Source organism: Carcharhinus amblyrhynchos, chromosome 4 (genome assembly GCF_965287045.1).
Source record: "Carcharhinus amblyrhynchos chromosome 4, sCarAmb.v2.hapA, whole genome shotgun sequence".
Lineage (NCBI taxonomy): Eukaryota > Metazoa > Chordata > Chondrichthyes > Carcharhiniformes > Carcharhinidae > Carcharhinus > Carcharhinus amblyrhynchos.
In genome coordinates this window covers 101,337,206-101,361,091 of record NC_137327.1, presented here as the reverse complement: position 1 = coordinate 101,361,091, position 23,886 = coordinate 101,337,206, and the positions used below count along the sequence as shown (strand labels likewise).

The 23,886-nt window shown below is 43.2% G+C and overlaps 1 protein-coding gene across 2 annotated transcripts in view; it reads left to right on the top strand.

Annotated features, from left to right (window-relative positions):
* The window catches only part of prrg3 (proline rich and Gla domain 3), a 79,132-nt gene that overhangs the window by 50,510 nt on the left and 4,736 nt on the right, over positions 1-23,886 (top strand). The window contains exons 1-3 of one of the 2 annotated variants that reach the window (XM_080187689.1): positions 1,804-1,855; positions 8,742-8,787; positions 14,168-14,328. In XM_080187689.1, coding sequence (XP_080043815.1) covers position 8,787; positions 14,168-14,328 — 162 coding nt within the window. In that variant the 5' untranslated portion in view covers positions 1,804-1,855; positions 8,742-8,786. Of the gene's footprint in view, positions 1-1,803; positions 1,856-8,741; positions 8,788-14,167; positions 14,329-23,886 lie in introns of those variants that run through there. The other variant, XM_080187688.1, reaches the window with a different exon arrangement.

Sequence of the window (23,886 nt, the reverse complement as noted above, 5' to 3'; positions counted from 1 at the left end):
GTCATATTCTTTAGGATTCGATCAGTCGTATTGCTGCCGAGCCATTCTTGCTGGTGGATATTGAAATCCCCCCACCCAGAGTACATTTTGTGCCCATGCCACCCTCAGTGCTTCCTCCAAGTGTTGCTCAACATAGAGGAATACTGATTCATCAGCTGAAAGAGGATGAAACATGGTAACTAGTAAAAGGTTTCCTTGCTCATGTTTAACCTGAAGCCATGAGACTTCATGGGGTCCGGAGTCAATTTTAAGGATTCCCAAGGCAACTCCCTCATGACTGTATACCACTGTGCTGCCACCTCTGATGGGTCTGTCCTGTCGGTGGGATGTGACATATCCGGGGATAGTAATGGTGGTGATTGAGGTGTTATCTGTAAAGTATAAGAACAACCCAGCACGGGAAACAGCTTCGGCCCAACGAGCCCACGTCGCCGCATCCTCCTACACCTACCCTGCCCTGTGTGTATGTGAGTGGAACCCCTAATTTAGCCAGATTCAGGGGAGAATAGTGTCAATTTGGTATACCAATCAGCCTAAGAGCACATCTTTGGGGTGTGGGAGGAAACCGGAGCGCCCGGAGGAAACCCACGCAACCACGGGGAGAATGCGCAAACTCCCACAGACACAGGCCCAAATCCATGTATCTGCACAGCTAGCAGTGATAGTCACTGAGCTGTTGCGGCGCCCATGTACTGGTCCAGGATTAAGCACACACACCAACACGAAGTACTAGGCCACTCCCGGAACCTCCAAGAGCAGCCCACGCACGACCCACCGTGTGCATGCCCCTCGTTTGACAACAAGGTGGACCTACACCTGCGGAATAAAAAGACAAAAACGTTAACATGTAATTCTACATTTCCGGTATCATCCCGAGGCTCTGACCCTATTTAATACCCTCTACTATAACCCTCCATCCTTGTTTCGCTCATGTGTCTATCTAAGTAAACCTTAAACAAGTCCAATGTGCCTGCCTCCACCACCCTACTCAGTAGCGTGTTCCATACCCCCACGACCCTCTGCGTGAAGAACCTTCCTCTCATATCCAAATTATACTTCTCCCCCCTCACCCTTAGATCGTGACCTCTCATAATTGTCCCCAATCTAGGGAACAGCCTACCACTATTGACTCTATCTATTCCCTTCAGTATTTTATATACCTCTGTCATGTCCCCCCCTTAATCTCCGTCTTTCCAAAGAGAAGAGTCCCAGTTTCTCCAACCTTTCCTCGTAACTCAGTCCTTCCATGCCAGGCAACATCTTGGTAAACTTCCTCTGCACTCTCTCCAGAGTCTCCACGTCCTTCTGGTAGTAAGGTGACCAGAACTGGACGCAGTACTCCAAATGCGGTCTAACCAACGTTCTGTACAACTGAAGCATTAGACGGCAGCTCCTATACTCTATACCCCTTCCTATAAAGGCTAGCATTCCATAAGCTTTCCTCACAACCTTCTCTACTTGTGTCGCCACCTTCATAGACTTGTGAACCTGCACTCCCAGGTCCCTCTGTATTTCTATACTCCTAAGCGGTCTACCTTTTTATCACGTAGCTCCTCTCTGCATTATTCCTTCCAAAATGCATCACCTCGCATTTGTCAGGATTAAATTCCATCTGCCATCTATCCTGCCCAATATACCAACCTATCTATATCCTGCTGTGTCACCTGACATTCCTCCTCGGTATCTGCCAATCTTGCCATCTTGGTGTCATCCGCAAACTTGCTGATCACACCACGTACGCTCTCTTCCAAGTCGTTTATATATACTACAAAGAGGAGAGGTCAATGCCAGGAGTCCAGCCTCGACAACCTGGATATAAGGCCACAGGTGTTCAAAGTCTTTACAAGTAGTTAAGGTCAGTGAATATGTTTTGATAAGTCATATTCCATCAAATACATCACCAGCCTCAGTCTAGGTGTTTTATTCACTACACCCTCATCACTTACCTACTACTATTTATATGGATCGGGGCTGAACTCGCATTCAAATATTTCGTTTCACCTTTACATACTTGGCACTGCTGCAAATCATACAGCTCTCACTAATTGTCATTTGACATTCACTGACCTATTTTCCTCTTTTGTAAGACATGCAACCAGAGACGACAGGAGCTAATCAGTGGAGGATAGGCATGCATTCCCTGTTGTAGGGTATTGGATACCATTCAGTAGGACTTAATGAAGTCTTTGTAGTCTTAAATAGATTGACTTGGTGGGCGGAACTTACAGCTCTTTATAGCAGGAATGGGGCCTTAAATGCAGTGAGTTGTTCAAAGCTCCATCGACTTTGGCAGGAACAGAAAATCCTGCTGGTGGGAGTGGGTGTAGAATTCCACCCTATGTATTTATTACAAGAATTGTGTACATACATATAATAAAGGGTTCAAGCTGTCTCCATGCTTGCTTGTGCACACTGGCTCTGTCCAACACTAGACTGGCCATGAGGTGTGGGTCATGTGTTCTCTTCCATTACTGTTTGGGTGGTACCATATTTACTGTTATGTGCTAGATCTTTATACTACACCTCTTCCAAGTCTTAATCCAATGTATTTCAAGTTAATCCAGTTCATCATTTCAACTCTGAGTTCATAATTTCAGATAGTCTGGAGGCCTTATAGTTCTTCCATATCTCATCTGCAGTACTGTTGGAGGAGTGGTAAATTCTGATTTGGAGATTGTCCTGGCATTGGCTATCTTCTCATCCCCTTATTCCATTCCATTCCATTCCATTCTATTCCATTGTATTGAACCTCTCTTTGTTGACTCAGCAGTTGTGGTGATAGGTGGTTGTTGTTCCATCTCATGCTGTGCTCATGTCCATGTCAATTTTTTCTGTGCTTTTTTTTTGTGGTTTGGGTCATTGCGATATCATCTGTGATGGAAGATGACTTTTCCTGTTATGAGGATGTGTTTTTTAGTAAGCTTACCTTTGTGTTTGGCTACGTTGTGTACTGTCAGCAATGGGTGTCTGCATGGTTCAGATCAACTGCAGGTGGCTGACTTGGAGTTGTAGTGTTCGCTCTGTGGTCACAGAGTTGACCTCACTAACATTTGTCAGAGGCTGATCTAGTTTTTGGTTCTTCTCTTATCTGTTCTCCTTTTGGAGGCTTCATGGTAGCCACCTGAGTGGTTGGCTGATCTGACCAATGAGAGATTTCTGCACCAGTAAAGAAAATGAACAAACCTGCTCTGCAAAGAGAGAAGACAGTTTAGAGCTGAAGTTCCAGTTTGGATACTCCTTCTCTCAGGAAGTTGCAGTTCTGTGTAACTTATGACAGTGGTTGTTTTGATATCTTATGTCCTTTTGAGGATTTTAAGGGCTGCGTAGGGATCTCTGCAAAAGAGTGAAAAGACTGATTACAGATGATGTACAGCAGTGCAAAGATTTGTCTGCTGTTGTACCTTAGTGGTTCCAGAATCATGCCTATGTTCAGAAGTTGGATTCCTCCAGGCCCGTAGATTGGTGTAAAAAGCAAATTACTGTGAATGCTAGAATCTGAAACAAAAACAGAAAATGCTAGAAAGTCTCAGCAGGTCTGACCGTATTTATGTAAATAGAACACAGCTGTTTCAAGTCTAGATGACCCTGCAGCCCTTTTGAGGATTTTGTTACATTGTAGTCTAAAATAAAGTCAATGATAGTAGTTATTTTTGTACTTCAAGTTTAGAGGATGATTTGTTAATTCCTTGTTTAGCAATAATGTTGTGCTATCAGGCCTGCCAAATAAAGCAGTGTGTTATGACTTTGTTGAGCTTCTGTCTTTTTATCTAGACCTGAAGTAATCCTATATTTTAAAGAACATTTTTCTCCAAAGTCCCCAATTATGTGATTTAATCTGGGCCTTGGATAAACCCAAATTAATCTGAAGAGTGGATTTCTGATCCATGGTTAACACATTTTAAAGTGTAGGATGTTGTTGAAATATAATAGTGCTACTGTTTGTTTGAAGGCCAGAAGTTCACCTATGCCTGCAGTCCCAGCAGATTGCTGCAAAGGCACTCCTGCTGAGCCTTGAAGAAAGTGTAAGCAATGGTGCGTTTAAGCACTGTCTCGGGAATCCAGCTGGCAGTAGTACTTATTCCTATACAGCTGGAAACTTTTAAAAGACTGAAATATTTTTAAACTGGCCAAGAACTTAATTTTTTACCTCACCTTTGCTAGGTCCTTTTGACTCTGCAACCAATGGGTGTTCAAACAGCACTTCCGTGTAACTGCTGGAGTCCTCAGCTGCACAGCAGAATTTGTTTTCTTCTGCCCACTGCTTCCAGTTCTGCTATGGAGTTTCTCTCAGACAGTCTTCATCTTCGCTTTAGATGTTTTCATTCATGTCAGAATGCTGCTTCTACAATTTTCCAGCTTTGACTATCTGCTCCAACATCTCTGAAATCCTGAGTTTTTCCAAGAGCTACCACCATATTATAGGATGTTCAGTACCATTCTGTAAGTCTTGGTGTAGTCCTAAGTAAGTTGATTGTATGTATTTATTAACAACAGGAACTACGTACGTACACATACATAGTGAAGGGTTCAAGCTGGGTGCTGTCTACTTTTTGCTCGTCATGTAGCTCTGTCCAGTACAGACTTGACCCTTAGGTGTAGGTCATGTGTTTGCTTACATCAATGTGAGGGTAACACCATTTTCAGTCCCATGTTAACCCTATATGCACTAGACCTCAAACTACATTCCCCAACCCCTATTTGTGAGACAGTGCTGGCCATTGCTTGGATCATGCCCAGCAGCAGATCTGAAACCACCAAGGTGATGGTATCCTTATACCAAATCTTCCTCTCCACATCCAGCCTCTCCATATCGCACGTTCTTCTAATTTATAAACTGCAGATTTTGTAAGCATGTGTCACACATTTTCCTTTCTCACCTTGTGTCCCATCTTTACTTTTGTGCCTTTTTCATTTCAGATACCCAAGAGGTCTAAGCTAACTGAACAGTGTCAGAATATTAAGCAGCAAGTGTTGATGAAGTCATCAGCATTTGCTTTCATGCTTGTAGCCACTTGGTCAGATGCTGATACTGTACACTTCTCGGAGGGTAGATTAGAGGCAGTGGGGGTGATTCTCCTAATTTTCTAGCACAGTGGACCGGGAGAATCGTGCAGGGGTCGATTCGCAGGATTCTTGTGAGAGGTTGCGCTCCGCTAGCATCTTCCAGTGCCAGATTTCTGGCACAGTCTGCTTCGCACCAGAATTCGGCGGGGCTAGCATTTAAATGACATTTTACATTTCATTTAAGTGCTATTAGCGGACCCGGGACTAAATTCTCCGGAACTACCAGCCTTTCCACCCTGCCAGCAGAGATTATAATAGCTTCTCACTTTGGGGTAACTAGCGGCCCAACCCTGGTGGAGTGAATGGGGGAGGCAATTGGGCCCCTCACGGGATCGGACCATGAGAGGGGACTGCTCCCTAGGCATCAGGCTGCTCCCTAGTCCTGGACGCCTGTACTAGTCTGTGTCTTGGCACTGTCCAAGGGGCAAAGTGCCTATGCCCAGGGGACACCTTGGCACTGCCCATCAGGAGGTGTGGCCTAGGATGGGACCTATTAAAAATAGAGCCTATTAGGGGCATGGCCTAGGGATGATTGGTGGTGGGGAGGTTCTGCTGTCACTCTGCATTGTGATCGATGAGGGCAGGAGGGAGGCCAGCAATCAGGCTGGGGTGGGGGGGGGGGGGGGGGGGGATTGGTACTTTTGGGGTGGGGCTGGAGATCAGGGTGGTCGGGGATTGGGGGTTGGAGTCTGGCCCAGGAATAGTCAGGGGGCCACGATAAGGGCCATGAGGGGATTGGGGGGGCACCAGTGTGGAGGTCCTGGGCTGGCTAGTGAACGAGTTGGCCAGCAAATGGAAGGTTATGGTTTGGGATGACTGTGCTTGCGCAGAGGCCCGCAGGTTTCTCCGTCCCATGTGGAAATAAGCCCCAGCCCCCTGAAATCTAATGATATTCATACTGGTGGCCTCTGCATTGAACAGAGTGTGGGAGATTCTAGTGTGAAATTCCATTGAAAAGAAGTGTAAATTACTCCAGTTTTTCCATGAATTTAACACTTCAAATTTTTTTGGGAGAATTCCACCCAGAAGAATGAGGGGGCAATCTCATAGAAACATATAAAAATCTAACAGGACTAGACAGGATAGATGCAAGAAGGCTGTTTCTGATGGGATGTTCGGAACTAAGGCTCACAGTCTGAGGATATGGGGTGAACCTTTTAGGACTGAGATGAGAAGAAATTTCTATCTACATTTGGTGCAACACCAGGCATAAGTCATCTGCAGCCAGGGCAAGAATAGCGAAAAGTGCCAGCTCACTGGCGGGTGAGGATCCGCTGCTGTAATCAAACTTGGACTAGGACAAACTAGGGATGCTCTTTGGATGAATGCTGATGGGTAAGTGCAACAAAATACCGGTGCATTGGTGAGCCTGTCAGGCCACCTGCAGTTGAAGTTGAATATAGAGTAGTTCAGAATCAACTTGGCATTGGGCTTTGCGTGGAGCTTTGAACCCATTCTTTCCAGGGCAGAGATGGTGGCCAATTCCATTAGCACATAATCTTACGGCTGATTATTGATGCTGATTACAGTACAAGCAGAAGCCACCTAAACCTGGGCGCTGCAGTGAACCTCAGATTGAATGCACCCAAGATGAGCATGCTGCCCCATAAATTTGGACTGCTGTCATGCAAGCTAGACTGTGCAAAGGCTCTTGCAGTGTGTCACACAACCATTCAGCCATCTGACCTTCAACATGGTACCAGGATTGCTGAGGTGCCTGCTCAGAGGAGTGACATTGGCTGCATGGAACACAAAACTGCTGTTGTCTTTCAAAAAAACTGCATTTGGCTTTCTGCCACTGCCATTCCACCAGTGCCCTTGTTGCCTGCCAGCCAGCCAGTCGATATTGCTGGCACTAGTGCTGTGATGGTAAAGTCTGAAGCTGTACATTGTACAGAACAGCTCAAGGTCATCCTGCAAGACCATCTGCTGTCTTCCCCGCTGAAACTCAGTAGCTTTCCACCAATTGTACAACAGCCACTGGGATAGCACCTCATAGGTGTATTAAGCAGGAAAAGGCACACAGAAGACAGGCACTTGAGGAATGCTCAAAGGTGATTAGTAAATATTTGTATACTAAATGCATGATTTCACTTGTAAATTTAATTTGTAATGTATATTTGAGTATTTAGATTTTATTGTTGTTTTCTGACCAATTGGACACACATGCTTAGTGACAGAGTGAATTTGTGATATGGGACTGTTGATAAATGGGGAATTGGGGTTATGTTTGCTAATCTTTGAGTTGGATGAATTGCAACATTCTCTCCTGAGTATTGCAAGGCTTCTCCAAAGCAGTTGAGACAGTGGAAGTATTTCTCTATGCCAATAGTCTGTTGCATGACATTTTATGGGGTAGCGTAGCTATCACTGTATATATGTTTGGCACCTTTGCATAAATTACACACTATCATTCTCCATGTGGTCAGCGGGTAAGTCTCATTGCCAGTTCAGCATTCTTTTCAGCAGGTTGTCCTTTTCTCTGTGGCCTCTGTTCATTCTCCAAGTCATGTCCTAAGAGGGAATGCCTACTGTTGCACCCATGTCTGTGGGCAATTATTTAAAAGCCTTGAAATTAGCAACAAAAGTCCTTCATTACCTGCTATACCACTCTCTATAAGCTTTTCTAACTTGAAACAACTATAGAAAACACCAAACACTTATAGAATCAGAGCAAAAGCCAGAAGAAATCAACCAACAACACACTTTTAAGTTGATGATCCCTTTAAATAATGCTTGTAGAGGGATTCTTCCTTCTGCTGAATGTGTATGCAAGGTTAAGAGAGGATGTTGGCTGGAACATTGTTGAGTGCAATGACACATCTGGCATCAAATATGTCATGATCTGCATACTTCTAGCAGCTATTCACTGTGAACATACAAATTTGGAATTCAGCTTTATTCACCCCAAGAGTGTGTGTGTTTGTTGAGGGAAGTTTTGAAGTTTCAAGGACACTCTGTCTCTCAAAAAAAAATGGTACTAACAAGTCAGATTTCTCACCCTAAATATTTAGAGGCTTGCATTTAGTTGGGCCTTTCATTCCTGCCAAGTTTGCTTCATTTTAGTATCTTTCTACCACTATCAGGTTCTCCAGTAAGAGTTATTTTCAAAGAATGTGCTCCCCTGCATATGTATAGGTTATATTTAGATTTGAAACATGCTTCCAGACTTCATTTCACTCAGGAAAGTGAATTAGGGAAACATTGAGAGAGAAGAAATATTTAAAGAAAATCAATGCATATCACCAAAACTACAATTTGCATGTCTGAAGATTGCTGCAGTTGATTTAGGTTAATTTGTGCAAGTTTTAACATTGGACTGCCAGCAGTGTCATTTCTTAATTGATCCGAAGCACTGAAGATAGGTTTCCTTCATGAGTCATGTAAAATATAGTTTGAGAACTGAAGTCACATTTGATACGATCTCCTCATAATGTAACTTTATGAACAGAGATCTCTTTCTGTGACAATCTGGTGTTCAATTGGGTGCTTATAAACAGAGTTTGTCAGTCTCTGGATTATGGTACTATTATGTTTGACCTAATAACTGGCTAACAATTAATGAACATATTTAAGCTACTTCCCATGATCAACAGTTCTTTTTACCATGTTTACGGCTTTCTGGTTTGACTTGGCCACTTGCCTATTGCTACTAACAACTCCTGTCTTGTTGACAGGTATATGTGTTCTACCCAGGGAAGAACTACTGCAGGCAAGCAAGAAGTGAGTAGAATCATTTTTGTTAATGACTTAATTTCAGAACTTAAATTTGCAATATTTTAAATCCCTTTCTGCAGCAATAGCATTGTTTCAATTTTCCCAGTGAGGGACTGATTACCTTTGGAGGATTTATAGTCTGGTGTCCTTTGTGAATTTAGCAAAATATGTAATGTTTATGAATCTTCCAATAGAAGCCTGGGCAGTTTTTATGTTAGAAATTGCCAGGAAAATTCAAACTAAAACATTTTCTCTTTGTCTGAGGCTTTGGTTATGTCTCACTTTTAGATAACCAGGGTCAGCTTTGTTTCTTTTACATCATGGTTGACGTAAAAGAAAGCTTAGAAAGCTTTGCTTAGAAAGGATAGCTGAACTAGAGGGCACAGCCTCAAAATAAGGTGGGGGGGGGGGGGAAGCAGTTTAGATCAGAGTTCTTCACTCAAAGGGTGCTGAGTCTCTGGAATTCTCCACCCATTGAAGTGGTGGAGGCTACCTCGCTGAATATATTTCAGTCACGGGTGGATAGGTTTCTGATAGACAAGGGAATTAAGGGTTATGGGGAGAAAGCGGGAAAGTGGAACTGATCCACTTCAGATCTGCCATGATCTTGTTGAATGGCGGGGCAGGCTTGAGGGGCTAGATGGCCTACTCCTGCTCCTATTTCTTATGTTCTTATGTAAGGGGAACAAAGCCTTGAAAAAGCTTCAGAGGAGTGTGACAAAAATGAAACCCAGCTTAAAACACCACAGCTACCCAGATTAGCTTATAAAGCTAAGTCTACTTGAGTGATCTAAATGTTCTGGGACAACTTGACACAGGTATTTAAGATTATAATGGAACTAGACTATATTCATATTCCCAGATTATTTCAATCAATAGATTGAAGGGGGAGGTGCAGAGGCTTTTCTTCAAATTGCTCAAGGGCAGAACGATCTTGCATGTTGGGAGGTTGTTCTTTTCCCAGTGGTCCTATAGAACAAGTTGCTGGCTTGTGTTGATTTGCACTTTTCAAAAGAGAGCCGAACCAATTCCTGTCTATGGCAGAGATCATGGCAAAGAAAAGTAGGTGGGGTGATAAATGATATAAATCCTGGTCAATGTGATCTTCTCAGCTCGTTTCAGTCGTCTAAAACAGTTCTGATTGTTAGCTGATATTTTCCTCCTAGATTGGCTCTAGGTTTCTTAATCATATTTTCTCTCTCTCTCGCTCTCTCTCTCTCTCCCTCTCTTAGGAGATTGCATGGCCCGTGTTGTGAATCGTGACTGTGTTGATCAATTGAATGGATCGGTTGTTTATTTACTATTGTTTTCATACGTTTATAACAGAAGCTGACTCTGCAGTAACCAGCTGTTTGAATCAATCTTTGTCATTGATAGGGATTTTGTCTGCATCTTCTTTTTCAACTAAGCAACTACATCTTGAACTATTTTCACTATCTCTTAGGCTGGGATGTTCATTATTTTTGCTTTCTTTTGCTTTCCTGCAGATTTCAAACTACAATGTTCAAACATGTTTACATGTTTAACGCATTAGGATTGTCTAAACAATGTGTTTTAAATTATCTAAATTATGTGTTTTACATGAGAATTTTTTTTAATTTCTAGGAGGGAGGATGAATTGTGCTACATCCACGTCATTATGAACTGTTCTCTTGCCTCAGGTTCCCTTGAGTCATAGAAATACTGTGCTTATAAGAGCAGTCAGAGCTTGGGAATTTTGCAGCGAGTAACTCATGACTCTCCAAAGCCTGCCCTTTATCTACAAGGCACATATCAGGAGTGTGATGGAATACTCTCCACTTGCCCACATGAATGAGGCTCAACAAATCCAAGAAACTTAACAACATCCAGGACAAAGCAGCCCACTTGATTGGCATCCAATCCACTACCTTAAACATTCACTGCCTCCATCATTGACACACGGTAGCAGTATTCTGTACCATCTACAAAATACATAAATACAACATTGTAAGGCTGCTTTGACAGCACTATCCAAACCCGCAACCTTGACTGCCTGGAAGGCCAAGGCAGCAGATGATGGGAACTTGCCACCTTCACGTTCCCTCCAAGCCACATACCATTCTGACTAGGAACCACATCGCTGTTCCTTCACTGTCAATGGGTCAAAGTCTTGGAATTATCATCTTAACAGCCGGAGGGTGTATTTACACCACATGGACTGCAGCAGTTTGCTGCCACCTTCTCAAAGTCAGGGATGGCCAATAAAAACTGTGATGTACTAGTTGTCAGAAATGCATTTTCAATTTTGATAGTGGTGTTATCTCCTCCCTGCCCATGGAGAAGCTCCATCTCTGCACTGGCACTTGTATCTCTCCATTTCAGATAGAACTTTTTAGTACTGATTCTGGGAACATTGAACTCCTGCTGCCAACCTGGGACTTGGCTCCTACTCATCTGCTGGCATATGTGCAGTCTCTCCCAATGCTGAATTCATTGTGTGTTCCCTGCCTGCAATCCTTTTTCACAGACCTTCCACTTTCTTTCCCACTCTCTGCTGTCTGCTTCATGTTCCCTCCTGCTTTATGCCATCCATTCTGCCATTTGCTGCTCCCAGCTGTCTGCTCAGCCATTCCTTCACAGGATTTGGGCAGTGTTAGCCTAAGGTCATCATGAGGTCTCAAAAGAAATGGCAGCAGAGATAGTGGAGGCATTGGTTATAATGTTCCAAAATTCAATGGATTCTGGAAAGGTTCCAGTAGATTGGAAGAAGGCTAATATAATGCTCTTGTTAAAAAAGAGAGGAAGTCAGAAAATAAAGGCAGATAATTTAAGATCTTTCATTGGGAAACTTTTGGAATCCATTATTCAGGAAGTAGTAATGGAACATTTAGAAAGGCAAAATGCAACATATCAGAGTAAACATGGTTTTATGAAGGGTAAATTATGTTTGTCTAATTTGCTAGATGTAACAAGCAAAGTGGATAATGGAGGTTCTGCAGATGTAGTGTATCTGGACTTCTAGAAAGTATTTGATAAGCTGTTGCATAAAACATTATTACAAAAGGTAAGATCCCACATGGTTGGGGGTAATATATTAGTTTGGATAGAGGATTGGCTTACCAACAGAAAGCAAAGAGTGGGGATAACTTTTTAATTTGGCAAGCTGTAACTAGTGGCCTACCATAGGGTTTGTTCCTCAGGCCCCCATTATTTACAATTTATATTAATGACTTCAGTACAGGGATAGAATGTACTAAAGCCACGTTTGCAGACAATACTAAAATAGATGGGAAAGCAAATTATAATGAGGAATTAAGTAATTTACAAATGGATAGGGCTAGGATAGGTGAATGGACTAAAATCTGGCAGATGGAATTTAACATTGAAACATAGAAAATAGAAGCACAAGGAGACCATTTGGCCCTTCTAGTCTGATCTACCCTCCTTTCATTTTGATCATGGCTGATCATCGATATCCTGATCCCATCTTCCACCCCATATCTCATGATCCCTTTAACCCCAAGAGCTATATCTAATTTGTTCTTGAAATCACTCAATGGTTTGGTCTCAAATCTAAGTGTGAGGTTATCCATTTTGGTTGGAGAAATAAATAGGCATCTTATTTTCTAAATGGAGAGAAATGCTTCACTGCAGAGAGATCTGAGTGTCCTTGTGCGTGAATTGCAAAAAGTTAGTATGCAGGTGCAGCAGATAATAAGAAAGGCAAATGGAATTTTGGCATTCATTACTAATGGAATCGAGTATAAAAATAGGGAAGTGCTGTTGCAACTATATAGGGACTTGGTGTGTTTTTGAATGGAGGGCTGTGACAAGTGGTGTTCCTCAGAGATCAATGCTGGGACCTTTGCTGTTTGTAACATATATAAATGATTTAGAGGAAAATATAACTGGATTGATTTTCTCAGGTATCCCCTGGGGTGCTCTGTACTTGTTGAACCTCACTCAACCAATACATGGACTTCAAAAGACAGTATATAGTTAAAGAACAAAAAGGAATTTATTTGCTAATGCATGCATCAGGAGAGAGGCAGTCAGTGATGGTTGAATGTCCTCTGAGCTAATATTCCAAGGTAAAATTATATTATTATTAACATTTTAACATTCCACCCAGTCTCATCATTCAGATTTGAGGGCCTGATCACAACATCACACATTGTTACCTCAGCCAATAACATTCCACCTGTCAACAGGAATAGGAGCTTATTAGCCTATTGCCCATGTAGGTCCCTTCTCCTTTACCTAGGAAACCTAACCCATGTCATTACCAGTAACCAAGGTCATAGCCAATATCTGTGTTTTTTTTAAATTGATGAAAGGACTCACTCTTTTGTTGAAACCTGGGCCTTTTTTTATCAGCTTGAGAGACTGCTCCAGCATTACTACCCAGGAACAAATTCACTCCCTTTAAATAGCAGGCCTTTGATTAAACTTGCCTTTTGCATATCCAAAAACAGACAATGAAAGCTGCCTTTCTATGCTCTATTGGATTAAAAGAATTCAGCCTGTCTACCACTGTTTCCCATCATGCTGCATTCAGAACAAAGTTGGCCAAGGCGCACAATACATATATATTGAAAATACAGTTTAATATTTGGTTAATTTGTGATTATACAGTTTATAATATCTTTGTAGTTTATAATAGCTTTGCATATATTGTTCTAAGAACATTGTGGATATATATATATATATATGGAAAAAAAAGGCACTTTACAATTACCTTAATCTAGTCTACTTATTATAGTAAAACTAAAATGAAGGATCTCATACTAAAGTTCTATACTACCCTCATAACGTGGGATGTGAGCATTTGCTACCCATATCCAATTGCCCCTGAGAATGGTCTGCTGTTATTGCCTTAACTATTGTCAATTCTGTGTTTGTTAATTTCTTAAAGGCTTGAAACCAAACGACTGTCTTTTATTTCAGATACTGGCTGATCTACTCTTCATTTTTCAGTATTTCGTGTGTTTAGCTATATTTTGTTTTCATAAATTATACCTTTACCTATATTCATGTTAAAGGATCTCATTGGAGTCTATTAAACATACACTTAAAATGCCAATATGATTGACCAGGAAGAAGATATTGTCTAATCTGTGGTTAGTGCCAGACCAGGTAGGCCCCAGATCAATATAGTATATTTCATTATGCTAGAACCTGTTTTTCAATGTGGACCAACTTTTGCAGCATATCTTTTGTCTTGATTTATGAATGGTAAGCTCCATGAGGTCTGTATATATTTTAGGAAGCCAAATCAGATGACCTAGATGCTGTTCTTATGATGCTTGAGTTAATCTCGCTAATTGCTGCAAGATGCACTGTTTGTGTATTCAGGTATTGAAAATCTTTTTTTTAATTCAGAAATGTACTAGTAAGGTTTAAATATTCCCATTTGCCCCTGTAGTGTTTCTCACATCCAAAGACGCCAACTCCATTTTGAAGCGGTTTCCAAGGGCAAATGGTTTTCTAGAAGAGATCCGACCAGGAAGCATTGAGCGGGAGTGTAAGGAAGAGATTTGTGTGTATGAAGAGGCAAAGGAAGTGTTTGAGGACAATGAGAAAACGGTATGTTCCTCTGACTTCACTACCTTGCTTGACATAACATTGAATTAATACTTCATCTACAGGTCATTATTGTGAATATGCAAAACTTACTTCTTCCCACATAATTAAATGTGAATCTTGAATTTTTGGGAGATTCCACACTGATACCAGATATTGTTCCTGGTACTGCTGTGGATGTACTGATTTGGATGGGAATACACCACCTAAAGTAGTACTTAACCATACAATTAAGTAATGTCAGAAATTTGATCCCAGTTGTTGCCGAGTGAGCTGAACTGATCCAGTTGGGCATTAAGAGGGCAATGAGACCCTTTGAATGGAATCATAGAATCCCTACGGTGTAGGAGGCCATTTGGCCCATTGAGTCCACATCAACAATAATCCCACCTAGGCCCTATCCCCATAACTCCACATATTTACCTTGCTAATCCTTCTAATCTACACATTCCAGGACACTAAGGGGCAATTTAGCATGGCCAATACATCTAACCTTTGGATTGTGGGAGGAAACCGGAGCACCTACAGGAAATCCACACAGACATAGGGAGAACATGCAAACTCCATATGTGGCCCAAGCTGGGAATTGCACCCAGATCCCTGGAGCTGTGAGGCAGCATTGGTAACCACTTTGCCTCCATGTGGCCCACAGCATTGGGATAGAAAAAGTCAGTCACCATTCACTCTGCCAGTTACGATAAGATATGCAGCTCAGAAATTCTGATATGTGAATGTCAATTGAATGCAGGGTTTGAATTACCTCTGATGTTCATGGTTCACTAGTCTGCTGCTGCTAATTGTCAAGGTTTACATATGAAAATGACTAGAGATATCCTCAGGTTTCTGACACCATTATGAGCATATGCTAGCATCAGCTGTTAGGAGAAGAAAGCTGACGTAACAAATAAAAATTTAAGATCAGCATTTGTTGCCCAGTTTTTCCTGACACCTGTAACTGTTTCTATTTTCAAACATCATTAATCTAAATTGATATTATTATTCCATGTATTCCCAAGTGTTATTTATAGACATTTCTCAAAGGAATTTGATTTTTAGTAAAAAAAAAGATTTTTGCTGTATAAGCTTTGTGCTCTAGAAGCAATGTTTAGTAATTTGAGTTTTTAAGAGGCATTGCAGTTTTTGGAAAGTTGTCAGGACAATTTTGCAATGAGGTTATTACCATGACTGCAATTACATTGTCTCTTTGCAAAATGCCACTGAGCATAAAAGAGTAATATTAACGATGCCTTTTGTTATCTGTAATGGGATCAATTGAGCTGAATGAGTTAGGGTTTGAGGTGCTGCTGTTTTATGCAGTAAAATGGTGTTTAGCAACATTCATGACTGGTTAATCTGACGGTATATCCAGTGTGAACAAGATTTCTAAAGATATTTTTGGGTTAAAGTTTGCATACTATAGGATTGCTTTGTATATTGTCCTAGCATGTCTGCAAATTCTATATGAATCTAACGTAGATTGATGAAATAAAAACCACTCTCCACTCACTTGTAAAGATTCTAGAAAACAAGTTCCTAATATTTTGGCACATACTGCAATCTTACTCAGAACCTTGTATATAAAATGAAAATGGTATTGTTACACTTTTGAGGGGGCAAAAGATTTTTTCTGTTTGTACAAAGGCATATTCTGGGGACAAAGTTGAAGAAGTTTCGTCCAGTACATAACTTGTGCTTTATCCTACCTGAGATTGCTTGATGGGAAAGCATAAATAGAGAAACAGAAGAAGATAATTCAGCCCATCGAACCTGTTACACCATTTAGTGGGATCATGGTTGATCTGTGCTTTAACACCTTCCACTTGTGATGGCTCCATTATCTTTGAGTATATTTGGTGAACAAAATCTATCAATTTTACTGTTTTAAAAATATTAATTGAATTAACATCCATTAAAAGTATTCCTAATATCTCTCCCGAAAGTACTGGCTTTAATTTTTATATTTAATTTTTAAATTTCTAGATTACCAACTGTGAAAGAAGTATCCACTCTAATGATCTCTTTCAATAGCAATCAAGCTACCTTCCTGACCACCTGTAGTAAAAGAGTATAACTCCAGTTTATGCAATTTCTCATCATAATTTAACATTTGGAATTCTGAAAATATTCTGGTGAATCAGTATTGTACTATTTCCAAGTTTAATATACCTTTATTTTACCTTTTACCATGTACCATGACTTCCAACCTTGTTGCCAAACCTCATATAAGCAACTGTTGCTTCCAAAACTATCATTGATTCACATATCCCCTAGAGATCTTCCATCTATGGCCTACAATGTCATGGTCATTCAAACCCTGAACAACCTACTGTTGCCTCCTCCTCAAGAACTTGGTAAGCTACCCTGAAGACCCTTCGATTCAACATGTTCTTGCCACACAAATCTGATTTCTTCCTGTCCTGACTCAGTTTTTATTTCCCCTTGTACAGTTTCTTCCCAAGTATATATACTATTCTTCCAATGTCCTCTGCTGCATGAACAATTTCCAGTTTCCTAACCATAACCATAACCATCTCCTTTTTACCATGGTCAGCCAATATTTCTATGCCTCTGTCCATCTAGCAAGATATCTTGAGGGCTTTCTACTACTTCCTTGAACAGAGGCCCAGCTAGTCCCAATCTTTGACCAAATTCCTCAGCTTGGACTAACTTTTTCTCATGTTAAACAACTTCTCCTTGATTCCACTCCTTTCCTCCAAAGAACACAAGAAATAGAAGTAGGAGTAGGCCAGTAGGTCCTTCAAGCCTGCCCAGCCATTCAATAGTCATGGCTGATCTATGCCAACCTCACTCCTTTTCTGTGCCATTTTTTCATTACATAAGAACATAAGAACATAAGAAATAGGAGCAGAAGTAGGCCATCTAGCCCGTTGAGCCTGCCCCGCAATTCAATAAGATCATGGCTGATCTGTCGTGGCTCAGTTCCACATTCCCGCCCTCTCCCCATAACCCTTAATCCCCTCGCTTATCAAAAACCCATCAACCCGCGTCTTAAAAATATTTAGCGAGGCAGCCTCCACCACCTCAACGAGCAGAGAATTCCAGAGATTCACCACCCTTTGAGTGAAGAAGTTCCTCCTCAACTCTGTTCTAAACCGCCCCCCCTTATCTTGAGGCTGTGCCCCCTAGTCCTACTGTCCTTTCTGAGCGGGAAGAGTCTCTCCACCTCTATCCTATCCATCCCATTCATCATCTTATACGTCTCAATGAGATCTCCCCTCATTCTTCTGAACTCTAACGAGTACAAGCCTAGTTTATTCAGCCTCTCCTCATAGCTCAACCCCCTCAACTCCAGTATCAGCCTAGTAAACCTCGTCTGCACTCCCTCCAAGGCCAAAATATCCTTGCGTAAGTACGGCGCCCAAAACTGCACACAGTACTCCAGCTGCGGCCTCACTAATGCCCTATACAGCCGCAGCAAGACCTCCCTACTTTTATATTCAATCCCCCTCGCTATGAAGGCCAGCATCCCATTAGCCTTCCTGACCACCTGCTGCACCTGCAGGCTGGGTTTTTGCGACTCTTGCACAAGGACCCCGAGGTCCCTCTGCACCGTCGCCTGCTGCAGTTTTTCGCCATGTAAGAAATAGTCCTTCCTACCATTATTCCTACCAAAGTGGACCACCTCGCACTTGCCAACATTAAATTCCATTTGCCATTTCCTGGCCCATTCGCCCAGCCTATCTAGATCCTTCTGCAGACTTTCCACACCCTCCGTGCAATTTGCCGTTCCCCCAATCTTGGTGTCATCAGCAAATTTCAACACCATACACTCGGTTCCCTCCTCCAGATCATCTATATAAATGGTAAATAGCTGAGGCCCCAGCACCGACCCCTGGGGCACTCCACTAGTCACCAACCGCCAATCCGAATAGCACCCATTGACCCCCACTCTCTGCCTCCTATTTGACAACCAATCCTCTATCCACGCTAACACCCTACCCCCAACTCCATGCCCCCGACCTTCTGCAATAACCTCTTGTGAGGTACCTTGTCAAACGCCTTCTGAAAATCAAGAAAGACCACATCCACCGGCTCTCCTCTATCCACCGCCCTAGACACATCCTCATAGAACTCCACTAAATTTGTCAGACACGACTTCCCCTTAACGAAACCGTGCTGCGTCTGCTCTATCAAGCAATTCCCCTCAAGATGCCTCGCTATTTCCTCCTTGATGACGGATTCTAACATTTTACCTACAACAGACGTTAAACTAACCGGCCTATAATTCCCTGCCTTTTGCCTGGCACCCTTCTTAAACAACGGTGTAACATTAGCCGCTTTCCAATCTTCCGGCACTTCCCCGGAATCCAGCGACGTTTGGAAAATAACCACCAAGGCATCCACTATCACCTCCGCCATTTCTTTCAGAACCCTCGGGTGCATTCCATCCGGTTCTGGGGACTTGTCCACAATCAGTCCCTCCAGTCTGTCGAGCACCACCTCTCTAGTAACAACAATGTCATTGAGACCCTCCAGTCCTACCACCTTTCCATCGCTAACACCCGGCAAATTATTCACGTCCTCCTCCGTGAAGACCGAAACAAAAAAGTTATTCAAGACCTCAGCCATTTCCCCATCCCCTACCACTAAGCCCCCCCTCTCATCCTCTTAGGGTCCAACGTTCACCCTAGCCAGCCTCTTCCTTTTTATATATTTATAAAAACTCTTGCTATCCTTTTTTATATTAAGCGCTAGCCCAGCTTCATAGTTTCTCCTACCCTTCTTTATCAACTTCTTTGTCAGTCTTTGTTGACATTTAAACCTCTCCCAATCCTCTTCTCGCCCACTACTCTTAGCTACTCTAAACGCCTCCGCTTTTAATTTAACAGTTTCCTTCACCTCCTTCGTTATCCATGGCTTATTACCTCTCCCCTTACGGTCCTTTTTAACCATCGGAATAAATTTCTGCTGAGCACCAAGAAAGATCTCCTTAAAGATCCTCCACTGCTCCTCAGCAGACCTACCTTCCAACGCACTCCCCCAGTCAACATTCACCAATTCTTCTCTCATCCTACCGTACTCCCCTCTGTTCAAACAAAGGACGCGTGTCCGGGAACCCACTTTCTCCTCCTCCATCTGCACCAGAAACTCCACCATACAATGATCACTCTCCCCAAGAGGATCCTTCATCACAAGGTCCCTAATTCTACCCGCCTCATTACATAACACCAGATCCAAGATAGCTCGCTCCCTCGTCGGCTCCAACACACACTGTTCAAGGAAGCTATCCCGGCAGCATTCCAAGAACTCCTCCTCGAGCCCACCGCGTCCAACATGGGTCGACCAATCAATATGCAGATTGAAATCTCCCATAATTACGGCCGTTCCATTCCTGCATGCCGCACTTATTTGCGCGTTAACAGCCCGCCCCACCTCCAGATCGTTATTTGGGGGCCTATAGATGACACCCACCAGCGTCTTCCTCCCTTTGCTGTTCCTAATCTCCACCCACAACGATTCCACGTTCTGCTCTTTGGTTCCTATATCATCCCTTGCTACCACCCTGATGCTATCCTTAATCAGCAGAGCTACGCACCCCCCCCCCCCCCCCCCCCGCCTTTTTCCTCCTGCCTATCCTTCCTAAACACTTGATACCCCTGGACATTCAGCTCCCAGTCCCTGTCACCTTGCAGCCACATCTCTGTAATGGCCACCAGATCATATCCATTTGTGCTGATCTGCGCCACCAGCTCATCCACTTTATTCCGAATGCTTCGTGCATTCAGATAAAGTGCCTTCACCTGGACCCTATTTGCCAGAACGCCACCAACCATACTCACGCCCCTTACTCCCTTTATTATTGGGACATCCTCAGCCTCCTCCCTTACCTGTACCATCTCCTTAACTTTAGACCCCGTAATGTCACCTACCTACCTACCACCACCACCTCCACCCCCCCCCCCCCCCCCCCCCACAATTAGTTTAAAGCCCTGTCTACAGTCCTATTTACACGATTTGCCAGGACTCTGGTCCCAGCATGGTTCAGACCAACCCCATCCCACCCGAATAGGTCCCACCTACCCCAATACTGATGCCAATGCCCCATAAATTCAAACCCATTCCTCCCACACCAATCCCTGAGCCACCCATTCACTTCCTTAATCTTATCAACTTTACGCCCGTCTGCACTTGGTTCAGGCAGTAGCCCAGAGATAACCACCTTGTCGGTTCTACTTTTTAATTCCATTCCCAGCTTTTCATACTCCCTCCCCAGATCCTCAGTTCGCATTTTGCCTACGTCGTTGGCACCCACATGTACCACAACGACCGGATTCTCACCCTCCCATTCCAGGTTCCTCTGCAGCCCAGATGTGACATCCCGGACCCGAGCACCAGGCAGACAACACACCCTTCTGTGCACTTTGTCATTGTGACAAAGGACGGTGTCAATACCCTTCACCCCACTATCCCCAATTACTACTACGTTCCTTTTCACCTTCTCTTTGCCTATGTCCTGCTGCATCACTGTACTGTGTGCAGTTTGCTCACCAACCTTACCTCCCTCGTTCTCGTCCAGACTGGAAGCAAGAACCTCAAACCTGTTATGCAGCTTGAGAGGCTGAGGCATCCGCTCCCCACCCCCCTTCCTCCGCTCTTCCTGACCCTTAGAGTTAGCCAGTCTAGGGGGGGTGGATGTCACTTGCACCCCATTGACAATGGCACCCTCTCTCCCCCTGATGAGCCTCAGTGTCTGTAGCTCAGAGGCCAGCTCATCTACCTTGAGCTGGAGCTCCTCCAGCAACCTGCACTTACTGCAGACATGGTCACTGGGAAGGACCCTGGGGTCCACCAGCTCCCACATCATACAGAAACAACACATCACATGCCCCTCCATTATTACCTTATATTCATCTGTATCAAATATTATCCACCTCCTCTTTAAATACTTCTAATGATCCAGCCTCCACTACTGATGTTGTCTACATAGATTTAAGACAGAGAGCAAGGGAAGTCCAAATTAAACTGCATTTATTTCAATGCAAGAGGCCCGACGGACGAGGCAGATGAATTCAGGGCATGGATGGATACATGGGACTGAGATTTTATAGCAATTACTGAAACATGGCTAAGGGAAGGACAAGACTGGCAGCTCAGTGTTCCAGGGTATGGATGCAATAGGAACGATAGGACAAGAGGTAAGAGAGGAGGGGGAGTTGCACTTTTGATTAGGGAAAACATTATGGTAGTACTGAGGGGGAATATATATGAGAGTTCGTCCACTGAGTCTATATGGGTAGAACTGAGAAATAAGAAGGGGGAAATCACTTTGAGAGCGTTGTACTATAGGCCCCCCAGATAGTGGGAAATTGAGGAACAAATGTATAAGGAGATTACAGATAGCTCAAAGAAAAATAGGGTGGTAATGTTAGGGGATTTTAACTTTCCCAACATTGTCTGGCACAGCTATAATAATAAAGGGTTGGATGGAGAGAAATTTTGTTGAGTGTATTCAGGAGGAATTTCTCATTCAGTATGTGGATGGCCTGACTAGAGAGGAGGCAAAACTTGATCTCCCTTGGGAAGGGACCTCGGGGCCCTTGTGCATGAGTTGCAAAAACCCAGCTTGCAGGTGCAGCAGGTGGTCAGGAAGGCGAATGGGATGCTGGCCTTCATCGCGAGGGGGATTGAATATAAAAGTAGGGAGGTCTTGCTGCAACTGTATAGGGCATTGGTGAGGCTGCAGCTGGAGTACTGTGTGCAGTTTTGGGCGCCACACCTGCGCAAAGATATTTTGGCCTTGGAGGGAGTGCAGAGGAGGTTTACTAGGCTGATACCGGAGTTGAGGGGGTTGAGCTATGAGGAGAGGCTGAATAAACTAGGCTTGTACTCGTTAGAGTTTAGAAGAATGAAGGGAGATCTCATTGAGACATATAAGATGATGAATGGGATGGATAGGATAGAGGTGGAGAGACTCTTCCCGCTCAAAAAAGACAGTAGGACTAGGGGGCACAGCCTCAAGATAAAGGGGGGGTGGTTTAGAACGGAGTTGAGGAGGAACTTCTTCACTCAAAGGGTGGTGAATCTCTGGAATTCTCTGCCCGTTGAAGTGGTGGAGGCTGCCTCGCTAAATATTTTTAAGACGCGGGTTGATGGGTTTTTGATAAGAGAGGGGATTAAGGGTTATGGGGAGAGGGCAGGAAAGTGGAACTGAGCCACGATAGATCAGCCATGATCTTATTGAATGGTGGGGCAGGCTCGAAGGGCTAGATGGCCTACTCCTGCTCCTATTTCTTATGTATTTCTTATGTAAATAAGGAAGAGCAGGTGACAGAAATGTTAGTGAGGGATCACTTTGGGATCAATGACCATAATTCCATAAGTTTTAAGGTAGCTATGGAGAATGATAGGTCTGGCCCAAAAGTTAAAATTCTAAATTGGGGAAAGGCCAATTTTGATGGTATCATGCAGGAACTTTCAACAGTTAATTGACAGTGTCTGTGGGAAGGCAAAGGGATGTCTGGTAAGTGGGATGCTTTCAGAAGTGTGAACAGGTTCAGGTAAGCATGTTCCTCTTAGAGAGAAGGGCAAGGTTGGTAGAAGTAGGGAACCCTGGATGACTTGGGATATTGAGGCCTGGTGAAGAAGAAGGAGGAGGCATATGGGATCATATTACAGAGAAGGAGGCGTTGGAAATCTTAAAGCGCAATAAAGTAGATAAATCCCCGGGACCTGATGAAGTGTATCCCAGGATATTGTGGGAGGCTAGGGAAGAAGTTGCAGTTCCCCTAGCAGAGATATTTGAATCATCGATAGTCACAGGTGAGGTGCCTGATGATTGGAGGTTGGCAAATGTTGTGCCTTTGTTTGAAAAGGACTGCAGGGAAAAGCCTGGGAACTACAGGCCAGTGAGCCTCACATCTGTAGTGGGTAAGTTGTTAGAAGGTATTTTGAGAGACAGATCTACAGGCATTTAGAGAGGCAAGGATTGATTAGGGACAGTCAGCATGGCTTTGCAAGTGAAAAATCATGTCTCACAAATTTGATTGAGTTTTTTTTTGAAGGGATAAGCAAGAAGGTAAATGAGGGCAATGCAGTTGATGTTGTCTACATAGATTTTTGCAAGGCCTTTGACAAGCTACCACATGATAGCTTGTTGAATAAGGTTAAATCTCACGGAATCCAGGGCGAGGTAGCCAAATGGATACAGAATTGGCTTGGTGACAGAAGATAGAGAGTGGTTATAGAGGTTGTTTTTCAAACTGGAGGCCTGTGACCAGCAATGTGCCTCAGGGATCGATGTTGGGTCCACTGTTATTTGTCAATTATATTAATGATTTGGATGAGAATTTAGTAGGCATGATTAGTACATTTGGAGATGACACCAAGATTGGTAGCATAGTGGACAGCGAAGAAGGTTATCTCCAATTGCAATGGGATCTTGATCAATTGAGCTAGTGGGCTGATGAATGGCAGATGGAGTTTAATTTAGATAAATGTGAGGTGATTCATTTGATAGATTGAACCAGGACAGGACTTACTCAGTTAATGGTAGAGCGTTGGGGAGAGCTATAGAACTAAGAGATCTAGGGGTACAGGTTC